General features: G+C 47.3%; 1 protein-coding gene and 1 long non-coding RNA gene across 2 annotated transcripts in view; both read left to right on the forward strand.

Annotated features, from left to right (window-relative positions):
• The window catches only part of LOC123764981 (uncharacterized), a 29,722-nt gene extending 16,269 nt beyond the window's left edge, over positions 1–13,453 (forward strand). Inside the window, exons 3-4 of the mRNA XM_045753288.2 lie at positions 6,095–11,560; positions 11,684–13,453. Of these exons, the coding sequence (XP_045609244.2) occupies positions 6,095–10,164 (4,070 nt within the window). The 3' untranslated portion in view covers positions 10,165–11,560; positions 11,684–13,453. The remainder of the gene's footprint in view (positions 1–6,094; positions 11,561–11,683) is intronic.
• Positions 1–14,706, forward strand: part of LOC138372947 (uncharacterized) — a 312,699-nt gene that overhangs the window by 265,020 nt on the left and 32,973 nt on the right. The gene's annotated exons all lie outside the window — the stretch shown is intronic.

Consider the following 14,706-nt stretch of genomic DNA (forward strand, 5'->3'; position numbering starts at 1 on the left):
GAGTGGTAGACGGTTGGAACGGGTTAAGTGAGAAGGTGGTGGAGGCCAAGACCGTCAGTAGTTTCAAAGCGTTATATGACAAAGAGTGCTGGGAAGACGGGACACCACGAGCGTAGCTCTCATCCTGTAACTACACTTTGGTAATTACACTTAGGTAATTACACACACACACACACACACACACACACACACACACATACATACATACATACATACATATATAGAGGTTGGTGTTGTATTCCTTGGTGTTGCTTGTTGTGGCCTCTCAAGATTCCTTTGTCTGTCACCTAAAACCCTGGCATTGATGTTAGTGAGTGGGCGGTGTGGGTGGGCAGTGTTCCTTTCCCCCCGTCCCATCCTACATCCTTATCCTGACCACTTTCCACATAATGGCTTGGCACTTTCCCCTGATAATTCCCTCCCTCCCTCTCCATCATTGCTCTTCGGTGTCAGTTTCAGTTGTCCTGTCTATGCTTTCTTGTTTCTTCTAACTTGGCATCTTATGCCAAATACTGTTTGTTTGCATCATGTGGTGCTGGCAGAGCTGCTCCAGCTGGCATCAAGGTCAATACTTCAGTGTTCCCATTTCGTAAGCTTTCTTAGGTGCTGTTTCACCTCCAGCCGGTTCATGCGCTGCCTGAGCCTCTAGCTCTTTGGACCATTTTCTTTTCTTTCTTTCTTCTGCTCATTTTACTGTCCCCTTCAGTCTGGGATTTCTTATTAAGGCTTTGTTTTTGGTCTCCCTTATCCCCGAAGTTTTTGTGGATAAGTTTCATGTTCTCCTTTGGTGCTGGGAGTTTTTGTTCCTTAGACCCCTAAGGGTTGTTTTGTTCGTCTGCAACTGCCTCCTCCTCTTCTGGCGATGAATGAGTCTGTTGGCTTCCAGAGGGGGCCCATTGGTGATAGATGCTTCACCAATGGGTGAAGCCTTTCCGACATTTGCAGGAAAGGCGAAGAGTTGGGGGTGACATGATAGAGGTGTGCAAGTGGATGAATGGATATAACAAAGGGTGATATTAATAAGGTATTAAAAGTATCAACACAAGACAGAACACGAAACAATGGGTATAAATTGGATAAGTTTAGATTTAAGAAAGACCTGGGCAAATACTGATTCGGTAACAGGGGTTGTTGATTTGTGGAACCAATTACCGCGTAGTGTGACGGAGGTGGGGTCCATTGATTGTCTCAGACGTGGGTTGGACATGTATGTGAGTGGAATTGGGTGGTTATAAATATGAGCTGCCTTGTATGGGCCAATAGGCCTTCTGCAGTTACCTTTATTCTTATTTTCTTATGCTTGGTTGATTCGGCTTGGGTGCATTATGTTCTTTGTCTGGTGGCGGCTCTGTGCCACTGCCTTCATGCCATCACTTCTGCTTCGGTGAACTTGTTGTGGGGTTTGTCTGCTTTCTCTGGTTCCCTGTTCCCTGGCGCATGTTTCTCGGGTCATCCACTGTTATTAAGTCTAACCGGCCTGTGACATTTGTAAGTTTGCCGCTCTCTTGGCTGTGTTTGCTAATGTGTCTTGGGCCGAGGTTTTGGCAGTCGAACAGAGTCCAGGCAGTTAGGTATCTCGTGAATGATGCTGGTCCTCATCAGCCTTGTGTGGCTTTGGGTCTAGTGTCGCAGCCCAGTGGCTTCTTCCTTGTTGTGATACCTGCAGTGCTCCCACCTCCCTGAGGGTCTTGTGTCGCAGCCCGTGGTGTCTTCCTTGTTGTGATACCTGCAGTGCTCCCACTTCCCTGAGGGTCTTGTGTCGCAGCCCGGGGCTTCTTCCTTGTTGTGATACCTGCAGTGTCTGAAGAGTCCCCTTCTCTGTGGTAGGTAGCTTTAGGGAGCCACAAGGGGCTTCTCCCAGACAACTAACAGTGAATGTTCTTAAATGCCAACGTCTAGGTGACCCCCGGTGGCTCCCCATCACCTCCCCCCCCCTCCCCCCGCATGGAGTTGTGGTAGGAAGGGGAGGGGCTTCCGTCGTCATAGAACTGAGGGTGTTACAGCTGGCTTACCCAACCTGCCTCCCTCCTCCCCTCAAGTGAGGAGGGTAAGTGGGGCAAATGGGGCTTGCACTAGTTTCATTAATTTTTGATCGCTTGTTTATATTGTTGTGGTACAGTAGTTCTTTTGGCGATTTTGAGGTGTCAATTTTTTTATAACTAGTACAGGTAATGGTCTGTTTTGGTATGCAGACTTTGTGGGTGCTTACCCGGTGGTGGCAGACACGATTAAAATTAATGATTCAAATTATCGTAGTGCCACTGCTCGTTCTGCCTCTCTAGAAGGGACTAGGTTGTGGCCCTTGGTCCCCGGTAGGCTGAGAAGAACTCCATGACTGATGGGCACCTAGTAGTATGGCACTATATCAGCTTGAGGGAGCCTGTGGGGCTCACCCCAGGAACTGGAGGTTCATCACATTCAACACTGGTCTTGTATGCTTTGTTTACCTTGGTGTGTGTGTGTGTTTTAGCTTGCCCACCTTTCTCATGACCTTTTGTTGGTTAGGTGGGTGTTTTTTTTGTTACCCAGCCTGGGTAACATATCCCTCTCTCCCTCTCTATACACATTTGTAATCCCAGAAAGGATTATCTCATTAACATCTGAGGAATTAGCGGGAGTTAGATACAGAAACTCTGGATAGGTCTTGGTTTTTCTTGATTAGCAGGTGCGTCCAACAGCCTCGTTATCTTGAGGTTATCTTGAGATGATTTCGGGGCTTTAGTGTCCCCGCGGCCCGGTCCTCGACCAGGCCTCCACCCCCAGGAAGCAGCCCGTGACAGCTGACTAACTCCCAGGTAACTATTTACTGCTAGGTAACAGGGCATTCAGGGTGAAAGAAACTTTGCCCATTTGTTTCTGCCTCGAGCGGGAATCGAACCCGCGCCACAGAATTACGAGTTCTGCGCGCTATCCACCAGGCTACGAAGCCCCTTTGACCAGTCCAGCAATGAAGAGGCCTGGTCGACAACCGGGCCGCGGGGTCGCTGAGCCCCGAAATCACCTCAAGGTAATCTCAAGGTAGAGTGATTTAGTAATCCCTGCTCCTTGTGTCTTGGTGACCACAGGCCAGGTTTAGGCCTGTGGTCCTCGGTAGGGCCAAGAATGACTTGTAAGGTCTGGTATGTGTGGACTGATAGAGTGGAGCCTCCTGGTAGTTGGTTCAAGGAGCCACCAAGGACCCACAGAAAGGGGCGTTTCATTACTTAATGGTTCAAACCAACTCCATGATACAAGGAAAAGAGGCCTGGTCCCTATTATGGTACAGAAACTTAGATTATAAAGTACTTTACAATAGTGATGACAGGTAGAGAGGGTGTTGGTGGTAGTTATATAGTCCAGAATGGCACACATTTCTGTGTCTGGCTGTGTGTACACATTGCTGTGTCTGGCTGTGTGTACACATTGCTGTGTCTGGCTGTGTGTACACATTGCTGTGTCTGGCTGTGTGCACACATGTCTGTGTCTGGCTGTGTGTACACATTGCTGTGTCTGGCTGTGTGTACACATTGCTGTGTCTGGCTGTGTGTACACATTGCTGTGTCTGGCTGTGTGTACACATTGCTGTGTCTGGCTGTGTGTACACATTGCTGTGTCTGGCTGTGTGTACACATTGCTGTGTCTGGCTGTGTGTACACATTGCTGTGTCTGGCTGTGTGTACACATTGCTGTGTCTGGCTGTGTGTACACATTGCTGTGTCTGGCTGTGTGTACACATTGCTGTGTCTGGCTGTGTGTACACATTGCTGTGTCTGGCTGTGTGTACACATTGCTGTGTCTGGCTGTGTGTACACATTGCTGTGTCTGGCTGTGTGTACACATTGCTGTGTCTGGCTGTGTGTACACATTGCTGTGTCTGGCTGTGTGTACACATTTCTGTGGCTGTGTGTACACATTTAATATCATTAATGTCATATTTTGCAAAGAAATCACAAAATGTAATGTGTATGTGCAAAAATATTGCAGGTAATGGAATGGTTCCTGCATGTTGTAGGTCCCTAAGACCTCACATGGTGGTCCAGTTGGTGGTGTTATTACTGTAGGTCCCTAAGACCACACATGGTGGTCCAGTTGGTGGTGTTATTACTGTAGGTCCCTAAGACCTCACATGGTGGTCCAGTTGGTGGTGTTATTACTGTAGGTCCCTAAGACCACACATGGTGGTCCAGTTGGTGGTGTTATTACTGTAGGTCCCTAAGACCTCACATGGTGGACCAGTTGGTGGTGTTATTACTGTAGGTCCCTAAGACCACACATGGTGGACCAGTTGGTGGTGTTATTACTGTAGGTCCCTAAGGCCTCACATGGTGGACCAGTTGGTGGTGTTATTACTGTAGGTCCCTAAGACCTCACATGGTGGTCCAGTTGGTGGTGTTATTACTGTAGGTCCCTAAGACCACACATGGTGGTCCAGTTGGTGGTGTTATTACTGTAGGTCCCTAAGGCCTCACATGGTGGACCAGTTGGTGGTGTTATTACTGTAGGTCCCTAAGACCACACATGGTGGACCAGTTGGTGGTGTTATTACTGTAGGTCCCTAAGGCCTCACATGGTGGACCAGTTGGTGGTGTTATTACTGTAGGTCCCTAAGACCTCACATGGTGGACCAGTTGGTGGTGTTATTACTGTAGGTCCCTAAGACCACACATGGTGGACCAGTTGGTGGTGTTATTACTGTAGGTCCCTAAGACCTCACATGGTGGACCAGTTGGTGGTGTTATTACTGTAGGTCCCTAAGACCACACATGGTGGACCAGTTGGTGGTGTTATTACTGTAGGTCCCTAAGACCTCACATGGTGGCCCAGTTGGTGGTGTTATTACTGTAGGTCCCTAAGACCACACATGGTGGACCAGTTGGTGGTGTTATTACTGTAGGTCCCTAAGACCACACATGGTGGTCCAGTTGGTGGTGTTATTACTGTAGGTCCCTAAGACCTCACATGGTGGTCCAGTTGGTGGTGTTATTACTGTAGGTCCCTAAGACCACACATGGTGGTCCAGTTGGTGGTGTTATTACTGTAGGTCCCTAAGACCACACATGGTGGTCCAGTTGGTGGTGTTATTACTGTAGGTCCCTAAGACCTCACATGGTGGACCAGTTGGTGGTGTTATTACTGTAGGTCCCTAAGACCTCACATGGTGGACCAGTTGGTGGTGTTATTACTGTAGGTCCCTAAGACCTCACATGGTGGACCAGTTGGTGGTGTTACCTGCTTGACGGGGTTCTGGGAGTTCTTCTACTGCCCAAGCCGGGCCCGAGGCCAGGCTTGACTTGTGAGAGTTTGGTCCACCAGGCTGTTGCTTGGAGCGGCCCGCAGGCCCACATATACCTGCTTGATGGGGTTCTGGGAGTTTTTCTACTCCCCAAGCCCAGCCCGAGGCCAGGCTTGACTTGTGAGAGTTTGGTCCACCAGGCTGTTGCTTGGAGCAGCCCACAGGCCCACATTCCCACTACAGCCCGGTTGGTCCAGCACTCCTTGGAGAAAATGATCTAATTTTATCTTGAAGATGTCCACTGTTGTTCCGGCAATATTTCTTATGCTCGCTGGGAAGGTGTTAAACAACCGTGGACTTCTGATGTTTATACAGTATTCTCTGATTGTGCCTATGGCACCTCTGCTCTTCACTGGTTCTATTCTGCATTTTCTTCCATATCGTTCACTCCAGTACGTTGTTATTTTACTGTGTAGATTAGGGACCTGGCCCTCCAGTATCTTCTATGTGTTTGTGTTGGTGGAGTTCAGATATGCACCTTTGTTATCTTAGTATGGCTTCAATATTTTTTCAAATGTCATATTGCTCATAAAATTAACGTTGTGCATTATGAGGCTTGATCCCACACACTGAACAAAGCCTATTGCTCTCAGGTTAGCAGCAGTCTCAGATGCCATTGTACGTTCTTAATAAAGCATCCAGCAGGAGAGTCACAGCCCTATTTACAGAACACAATCCATCAATCCCTGGTTAGGAAGCATATAGCTATGAGCCACAATGGAATATAATTTCTACTTAGTATATATATATATTGGCACTCAGTGTACACACTACAATCATCACTTTCAAAGCACTGCTAGCACCAATCGTTCTGTATTACAGAGCAAACCACAATGAGTTGCCCGTGTTCAGGATGTGGGGAGGAGGTGGAGGAACAACAGGAGGCCCTCTCCTGCGACGTTTGCAAGACATGGCGACACAGAGTGTGTGGCTCGGGCATGAGTCGCCCCATTTATCGTAGCATTGCAGTCTTCTTCAAGACGGGGGGCAAGTTTCAGTGGGTGTGTCCCTGCTGTGCCGACCCTGCCATGTCATCACAGGAAGGGAACAAACGCAGTGGCTTGTTGGTGGCTGGTGGTCAGCCCAGTAATGTTCAGCAAATGGAAAGTGTTAAAAATTCATCTTCAACCACTACTTTTAGTGCTGTCCAGCCAATCAACCCTAATAATAAAAAATCCTCCAAATCCTCCACTTCTGAGGAGCCTATTATAATCAAATATCCACAAGAGCAATCAATAAAGCAGAATATTGTCTCTGATTATTCCACACCTAAGGAACTGCCTATGGATTCCACATGTAAGCAGCCCATCAATCATGCTGGAATAGTTATCGAGTCATCCCTCTCTGAGGAGTGCACTCCAAGCAGGCTTCCACATAAGCAGACAGTTAGGTGGGCAGTTGTTGCCAATGGTACCAAGCAAGGGAAACCCAAACTTTATAACAGTCAAGGATACACCTACACGGTGCGACGGACTAAAGATTCGGTGACGTATTGGTGGTGCTCATCGAGGCAGTCTAGTAGCAAGTGTCCATCCATAGTAACACAAAGGGGCACAGTCTTTAGGCTTGGTTCATTAAGCCATAACCACCCTTGCGAGTCGACGACCTTGCTCTCGTCTCTTATTAATGTTGACAAGTTAAAGATGTTCATAGAGGACATCAAGTCCCCTGCTGCTATGGTGGAGGACACGATGCACTCTCGGTCGATGACGAGCTCATTATCGAGTGATTCTATTCTAGCTAAGCTTCATCAGGAACAGACATTGAGGTGGGAAATTGACCCTAGTGGTTCCAGACGAGGCAGACCAAAACTATTCAACAGTAAGGGATACACCTACACAGTGAGACTGGTGACAGAGTGCGCTACATACTGGTGGTGTTCCTTGAGACGGAAGGGGTACAGATGTCCGGCCACTGTAACACAGAGAGGCTCAGTTTTCAAGCCCGGCAAGGTGGACCACAACCACCAATCAGCCTTGTTGTCGACTAAGACCCGTGTAGAAGAGTTGAAAGAGCACACTGGAGACTTGACCAAGTCATCTGCTGTTGTGGGAAAAGATATGATGGATGATCCTACAACAGCTATTCCTCTTCCCAAGAATCAAATTCGAACTAAGCTGTCACAAGATCAGTTAGTAAAGCAGGCAGATGTACCCAAAAGTACCAAGCGCAAGCGACGGAAGCCAGCTGATAAAATGCCTCCGTATGTTTTCTTTAGTACTGGCCAGGATATTGATAATACTGAAAATATCATTGAGGTCCCCCAATCTGATGAAACCATTCAAGACAAGCTGCCACAAGAACAAATACTTCGTTGGCAAATTGTGCCCAATGGTTCTAATAGACACAGACCAAAACTGTACAACAATCAGGGATATGCCTACACAGTGCGACGAGCGACAGAATCAGCGACATATTGGTGGTGCTCTATCAGGCAAAAAGTTAAGAGATGTCCGGCCACTGTAGTACAGACAGGCAGCGTGTTTAAGCCCGGCGTGATGAACCACAACCACTTTCCTACCTTGAATCTGAGTCGTGCAGAAGCATTCAAAGAGCATTCTGTGGACATAACCAAATCACCAGCTGTTGTGGTGCAGGATGTGATGCCAACTTTGTCATCAGATATTTATTTCCCCAAAGACTCTGTTGCAGTCAAGACCCCAGAGTCTCAGCCTGTGAAGCGGGAAATTGTGTCTAGTTGTTCAAAGTGCAAGCGATTGAAGTCTGTTCACAACGGATTCTCAAACATTAATTCTAACATTTATGATCCTGTCTGTGATAATGGAGTGGTCATTGAGTCATCTGACGACCACATTCCAAGTAAGTTGTCACAAAGTCAGCCAGAAAAAGTGATCTTTTACCTTAATGATGGTCAGCCAAAGGAACATACTGAGACAATCATGGAGTTGTCGCCCTCAGAAGACCCAAGCCCAGTCAAGCTGCCGCACGACCTGCCACTTGGACACGAAGCTGTCTCCAAAGTATTGAGATGCAAGCAACAAAAGCCTAGTGATAAGCTTTGCTCAGACCTTTTCTTCACCATTGACCAGCCTATGAACAGTTCTGGAAGTGACATTGAAGCCTCCCACTCTGAGGACGCCATTCCATCCAAGGAGACACAAGAGCAGACAATAAAGTGGCAAGTTGTGCCCAATGGTTCCAAGCAAAACAAACCCAAACTGTACAACAGTCAGGGATACACCTATACAGTGCAACAGGCAACAAAGTTGGTGACACAATGGTGCTGCTCATTGATGAAGGAAGGTAACAGATGTCCCGCAACTGTGACGCAGAGAGGAACCGTCTTCACTCCTGGCCAAATAAAGCACAACCATGAACCTTTATCACCGTCTACTAAGATCCACATGGAAGAGGTCAAGGAATGCTCAGGGAACATGTCCAGGTCACCTACTATTGTTCCACAACGCTCTATTACTCTCTCCAAGGAGCCAGCCAGCCTGCCACAAGGTCAGTCGGTACTGCAGGCAGTTGTCACTAAAGGTTCCAAGAGCAGGCGACAGAGGCGTGCTGATAAAATGCCCCCAAGCTTGTTCTTCAATGCTGACCAGTCTGTTGATAATGCTGTAACTATCATTGAGTCTTCCCACCCTAATGAACCCATATCAGTTAAGCTACCACAAGAGCAAACATTAAGATGGCAAGTTGTACCCAATGGCTCCAAGCGAAACAAGCCAAAACTGTTCAACAGTCGGGGATACAGCTATACAATGCGTCGTGTGTCAAAATCTGTAACGTACTGGTGGTGCTCCAAAAGGCAGAAAGGCAATAGATGTTTTGCCACTGTAAGACAGAGGGGTACAGATTTCAAGCCTGGCAAAATGGATCACAACCACCACGCTACCATACTGTCGACTAAGACCCGTGTAAAAGAGCTGAGAGAGCGTACAGGCGACACAATCAAGTCGGCTACTGTTGTATTTAAGGACATAATACACACTCCATCAATAGTTACTTCACCCTCGAAGGACTCTATCCCAGTGTGTCAGCTGGTAAAGCAGGAGGAACCTGTACAGGAGGGTTCAAAGTGCAAGTGCCTGAAGTGTCCTGATAAAATATCATCAAACTTGAACTCTAACATTGACCAGTCTGTTGACCATGCTGAGATTGTCATCGAGTCATCCTCCGAGGACCGCTTTCCAACCAAGCCGTCACAGTCTCAGCCGGTAAAGGTGATCTTTTACTTTGACGATGATGACGGACAGCCCGTGGAGGACGACGGAACAATCATTGAGTCGTCACTTTCAGATGATTCCTTACCAGGTAATCTGCCATTACATAAGACAATAAAGCAGGAAGATGACTCTATTGAGTTCAAGTGCAAGCACCAGAAGCCTAGTGATGAAGTGGCCTCAAACTTTTATTCTAACATTTACCAGCCTGTCGACCATACTGAAACAGTTGTTGAATCCTCTCTCTCTGAAGCCTTCAGTCCTACTCAACTGGATGAAGAACAACCAGTTAGATGGGAAATCATCCCCAATGGTACCAAGAGAGGCAAACCAAAGTTATACAACAGTCAGGGATACGCCTACACGTTGCGAAAGAAAGGAAAGTCGGCGACGTACTGGTGGTGCTGCTTAAGACAGAAGGGTAAGAGATGCCCGGCCACAGCAATGCAGAGGGGCACCACCTTCAAATGTGGCCTGTCAAACCACAACCACCCAGGTGATCCGGCTGCCTTGTTATCGACTCGGATCCGTGTAGAAGTATTCAAGAGGTGTGCTGAGGAAGTTGCCAAATCAGCTGCTGCCTTAGTAAGGGATGTGATGCAAGCTCAAACAGCTGACTCTACCACACTACCAAAACCAGCAAACATTGCTAGAGCAGCAAACAGGAAGAGAAAAAGTTGGAAGCCTGTTTGTATTGTTTAGTTAGATTCTGAGCTTTGTACAAAGCAATCATCACTGCTTGTAATAGCTAACAAAAATTATAATGTATAATAAGATCTAAACTAAAAAATAATTTCTGCAAATATTGTGAATAGGTTTTAATTATGCATTTGGAAGAAGGACCGTAGAGAATTGCCAAAGAGTTCATGGTACACTGATGCCAGTTTCCTAATGACTGAAACTATTTACCAGAAGTGGCATTCATTTAGTGCACTAATGCTACACCTGGAGTGTTGACATGTATGAGGTGGTGTTGCCACACCCGAGGTGGTGGTGGTGTATCTGAGGTGGTGTCACAACCAGGGAGCTCATTCTACATCAAAGATGGTGATGCACTCGATTGTGTCAGCTGCTAGCAACACATGCCCCTCTTGGGTCTGGTGACAGCGGGCCGCTTCAAGCAACAGCCGGGTGGTTCAAGCTCTCACAAGTCAAGCCTGGCCTCGGACCAGGCTTCGGGAGTAAAACTACTCCCAGAACCCCATCAAGCAGGTATCATAAAGTATACACGACAAAGCTATACTGGTGAAGTCCAACAGGTCCAGTAACAACAAGCACCACTACTATATACTGGTGAAGTACAACAGGTCCAGTAACATCAAGCAAGCACTACTATATACTGGTGAAGTACAACAGGTCCAGTAACATCAAGCACCACTACTATATACTGGTGAAGTACAACAGGTCCAGTAACATCAAGCAAGCACTACTATATACTGGTGAAGTACAACAGGTCCAGTAACATCAAGCACCACTACTATATACTGGTGAAGTACAACAGGTCCAGTAACATCAAGCAAGCACTACTATATACTGGTGAAGTACAACAGGTCCAGTAACATCAAGCACCACTACTATATACTGGTGAAGTCCAACAGGTCCAGTAACATCAAGCACCACTACTATATACTGGTGAAGTACAACAGGTCCAGTAACATCAAGCACCACTACTATATACTGGTGAAGTACAACAGGTCCAGTAACATCAAGCACCACTACTATATACTGGTGAAGTACAACAGGTCCAGTAACATCAAGCAAGCACTACTATATACTGGTGAAGTACAACAGGTCCAGTAACATCAAGCACCACTACTATATACTGGTGAAGTCCAACAGGTCCAGTAACATCAAGCACCACTACTATATACTGGTGAAGTCCAACAGGTCCAGTAACATCAAGCACCACTACTATATACTGGTGAAGTACAACAGGTCCAGTAACATCAAGCACCACTACTATATACTGGTGAAGTACAACAGGTCCAGTAACATCAAGCACCACTACTATATACTGGTGAAGTACAACAGGTCCAGTAACATCAAGCACCACTACTATATACTGGTGAAGTGTTATGGAGAAGAGGACAATTTGCAGGTAAATGTTTTTGAAAATAATAAATTGTTTACTGAAAAAGAATGTGACAAAAATATGTAAACAGCAATTATAATACATTTCTTTTAAGTTTACTTATTAAATTGTGATATAAATATATTGCAGGTTAGTGAGCCTTGACTGTTGTGCCTGCGAGAGTAAGGGTGACGGACGATGTCCTTGACATTAAGGCACGCTCCGCAAGGGTGAGCTCGTAGACCAGTTCGCAGACACTCGGTCATACAATGCAGCCTCCATGTTGATACAACAGTGCATGATAGTACTGCAGCGAGCTAAGACACGACTCCATAACTACTACCCACCAGATACATCCATGTTGCCAGTACTTGCCAGTACACACACCCGGGGTGTTCAACAGTGGTCAAGATGGAGCAGTGTTGCCAATACTTGCCAGTACACACACCCGGGGTGTTCAACAGTGGTCAAGATGGAGCAGTGTTGCCAATACTTGCCAGTACACACACCCGGGGTGTTCAACAGTGGTCAAGATGGAGCAGTGTTGCCAATACTTGCCAGTACACACACCCAGGGTGTTCAACAGTGGTCAAGATGGAGCAGTGTTGCCAGTACACACACCCGGGGTGTTCAACAGTGGTCAAGATGGAGCAGTGTTGCCAGTACACACACCCGGGGTGTTCAACAGTGGTCAAGATGGAGCAGTGTTGCCAGTACACACACCCGGGGTGTTCAACAGTGGTCAAGATGGAGCAGTGTTGCCAGTACTTGCTAGTACACACACCCGGGGTGTTCAACAGTGGTCAAGATGGAGCAGTGTTGCCAGTACTTGCCAGTACACACACCCAGGGTGTTCAACAGTGGTCAAGATGGAGCAGTGTTGCCAATACTTGCCAGTACACACACCCGGGGTGTTCAACAGTGGTCAAGATGGAGCAGTGTTGCCAGTACACACACCCGGGGTGTTCAACAGTGGTCAGGATGGAGCAGTGTTGCCAGTACACACACCCGGGATGTTCAACAGTGGTCAACATGGAGCAGTGTTGCCAGTACTTGCCAAGAGATATTGACTGTAACATAAACATTGCTAATGTTGCTGTCGGCACAAATGTTACGTGTAGAGGAGCCGGAGAGGAAGTCATTTGGGCAGTTGTGTACTCACCTAGTTGTGCTTGCAGGGGGTTGAGCTCTGGCAGTTTGATCCCACCTCTCAATTGTCAGTCAACTGGTGTACAGACTCCTGAGCCTCCTGTGCGTGTGTGTGCAATATTCCTGTGTGCGTGTGTGTGTGTGTACCATTCCTGTGTGCCAGCCATCATAGTAGTGTAGGCTAGCAGAGAAGGCAACTGTCAGGAGAAAGTGCCAAGTCATTATAAGTATATGGCACTTGGAAAGACTAGGAGAGAGAAGTATGCCATTAACTCATTGCACAAGATCATACTGGCCTGTTTTCCTACTGAATTTTGTATACATATTTAGAAGTTGGGCCAAGAAATGATACACCAGGGTCGAAATGTCAGTTAAACATTTTCAGTAGTGGTAATGACATCAGATTAAGTACTGTTTGATCAGAGTAGTAATTGGATGGGTTTTATGTGCATTCAGCCTTGTCTTCAGCCTTGCCTTCAGCTGGGGAACTCTCAATAAAACAATGAAAGGCTTCTGGCCTCCGACAACGTTCGCCTACACACATAAGACGTGGGCCATTGTCAGGAGAGAAAGCCCGGCTTCTTACTTTCTGTTAGGTGAACAGAGGCATGTGGTGACTGGAAAGATCCAAACATGTTAGACCTGCTGTGGGTATTGAACTCTGGACTTGTTGGTAGTGAGCCACCTGCTCTCACCATGTTATGTCACTGGCATGTATTGTATTCATGTGACTTTGTAATATAATAAAACATTATATTTTATAAACTATAATATTTTATTTTATTAAACTATTATATATTATATTTTATTCATTACCGATTAAATTTCTGTAGAAGGAACGGAGTGTGTCGTCAACTTGTGACAAACATTACTTACCAACAACGACTTGCCTAACGAGAGGCTCTTATCAGTCCACACAAGTGTTCATATCCAATAGTTTTCTTAGAGGCTTTCTTCAGTAGCCTCCCTGGGGTGTTTGTTCATCCTCGGTACCCTGGGGTGTTTGTTCATCCTCGGTACCCTGGGGTGTTTGTTCATCCTCGGTACCCTGGGGTGTTTGTTCATCCTCGGTACCCTGGGGTGTTTGTTCATCCTCGGTACCCTGGGGTGTTTGTTCATCCTCGGTACCCTGGGGTGTTTGTTCATCCTCGGTACCCTGGGGTGTTTGTTCATCCTCGGTACCCTGGGGTGTTTGTTCATCCTCGGTACCCTGGGGTGTTTGTTCATCCTCGGTACCCTGGGGTGTTTGTTCATCCTCGGTACCCTGGGGTGTTTGTTCATCCTCGGTACCCTGGGGTGTTTGTTCATCCTCGGTACCCTGGGGTGTTTGTTCATCCTCGGTACCCTGGGGTGTTTGTTCATCCTCGGTACCCTGGGGTGTTTGTTCATCCTCGGTACCCTGGGGTGTTTGTTCATCCTCGGTACCCTGGGGTGTTTGTTCATCCTCGGTACCCTGGGGTGTTTGTTCATCCTCGGTACCCTGGGGTGTTTGTTCATCCTCGGTACCCTGGGGTGTTTGTTCATCCTCGGTACCCTGGGGTGTTTGTTCATCCTCGGTACCCTGGGGTGTTTGTTCATCCTCGGTACCCTGGGGTGTTTGTTCATCCTCGGTACCCTGGGGTGTTTGTTCATCCTCGGTACCCTGGGGTGTTTGTTCATCCTCGGTACCCTGGGGTGTTTGTTCATCCTCGGTACCCTGGGGTGTTTGTTCATCCTCGGTACCCTGGGGTGTTTGTTCATCCTCGGTACCCTGGGGTGTTTGTTCATCCTCGGTACCCTGGGGTGTTTGTTCATCCTCGGTACCCTGGGGTGTTTGTTCATCCTCGGTACCCTGGGGTGTTTGTTCATCCTCGGTACCCTGGGGTGTTTGTTCATCCTCGGTACCCTGGGGTGTTTGTTCATCCTCGGTACCCTGGGGTGTTTGTTCATCCTCCGTACACTGGGGTGTTTGTTCATCCTCGGTACCCTGGGGTGTTTGTTCATCCTCGGTACCCTGGGGTGTTTGTTCATCCTCGGTACCCTGG

This window comes from Procambarus clarkii, chromosome 5, assembly GCF_040958095.1.
Source record: "Procambarus clarkii isolate CNS0578487 chromosome 5, FALCON_Pclarkii_2.0, whole genome shotgun sequence".
Lineage (NCBI taxonomy): Eukaryota > Metazoa > Arthropoda > Malacostraca > Decapoda > Cambaridae > Procambarus > Procambarus clarkii.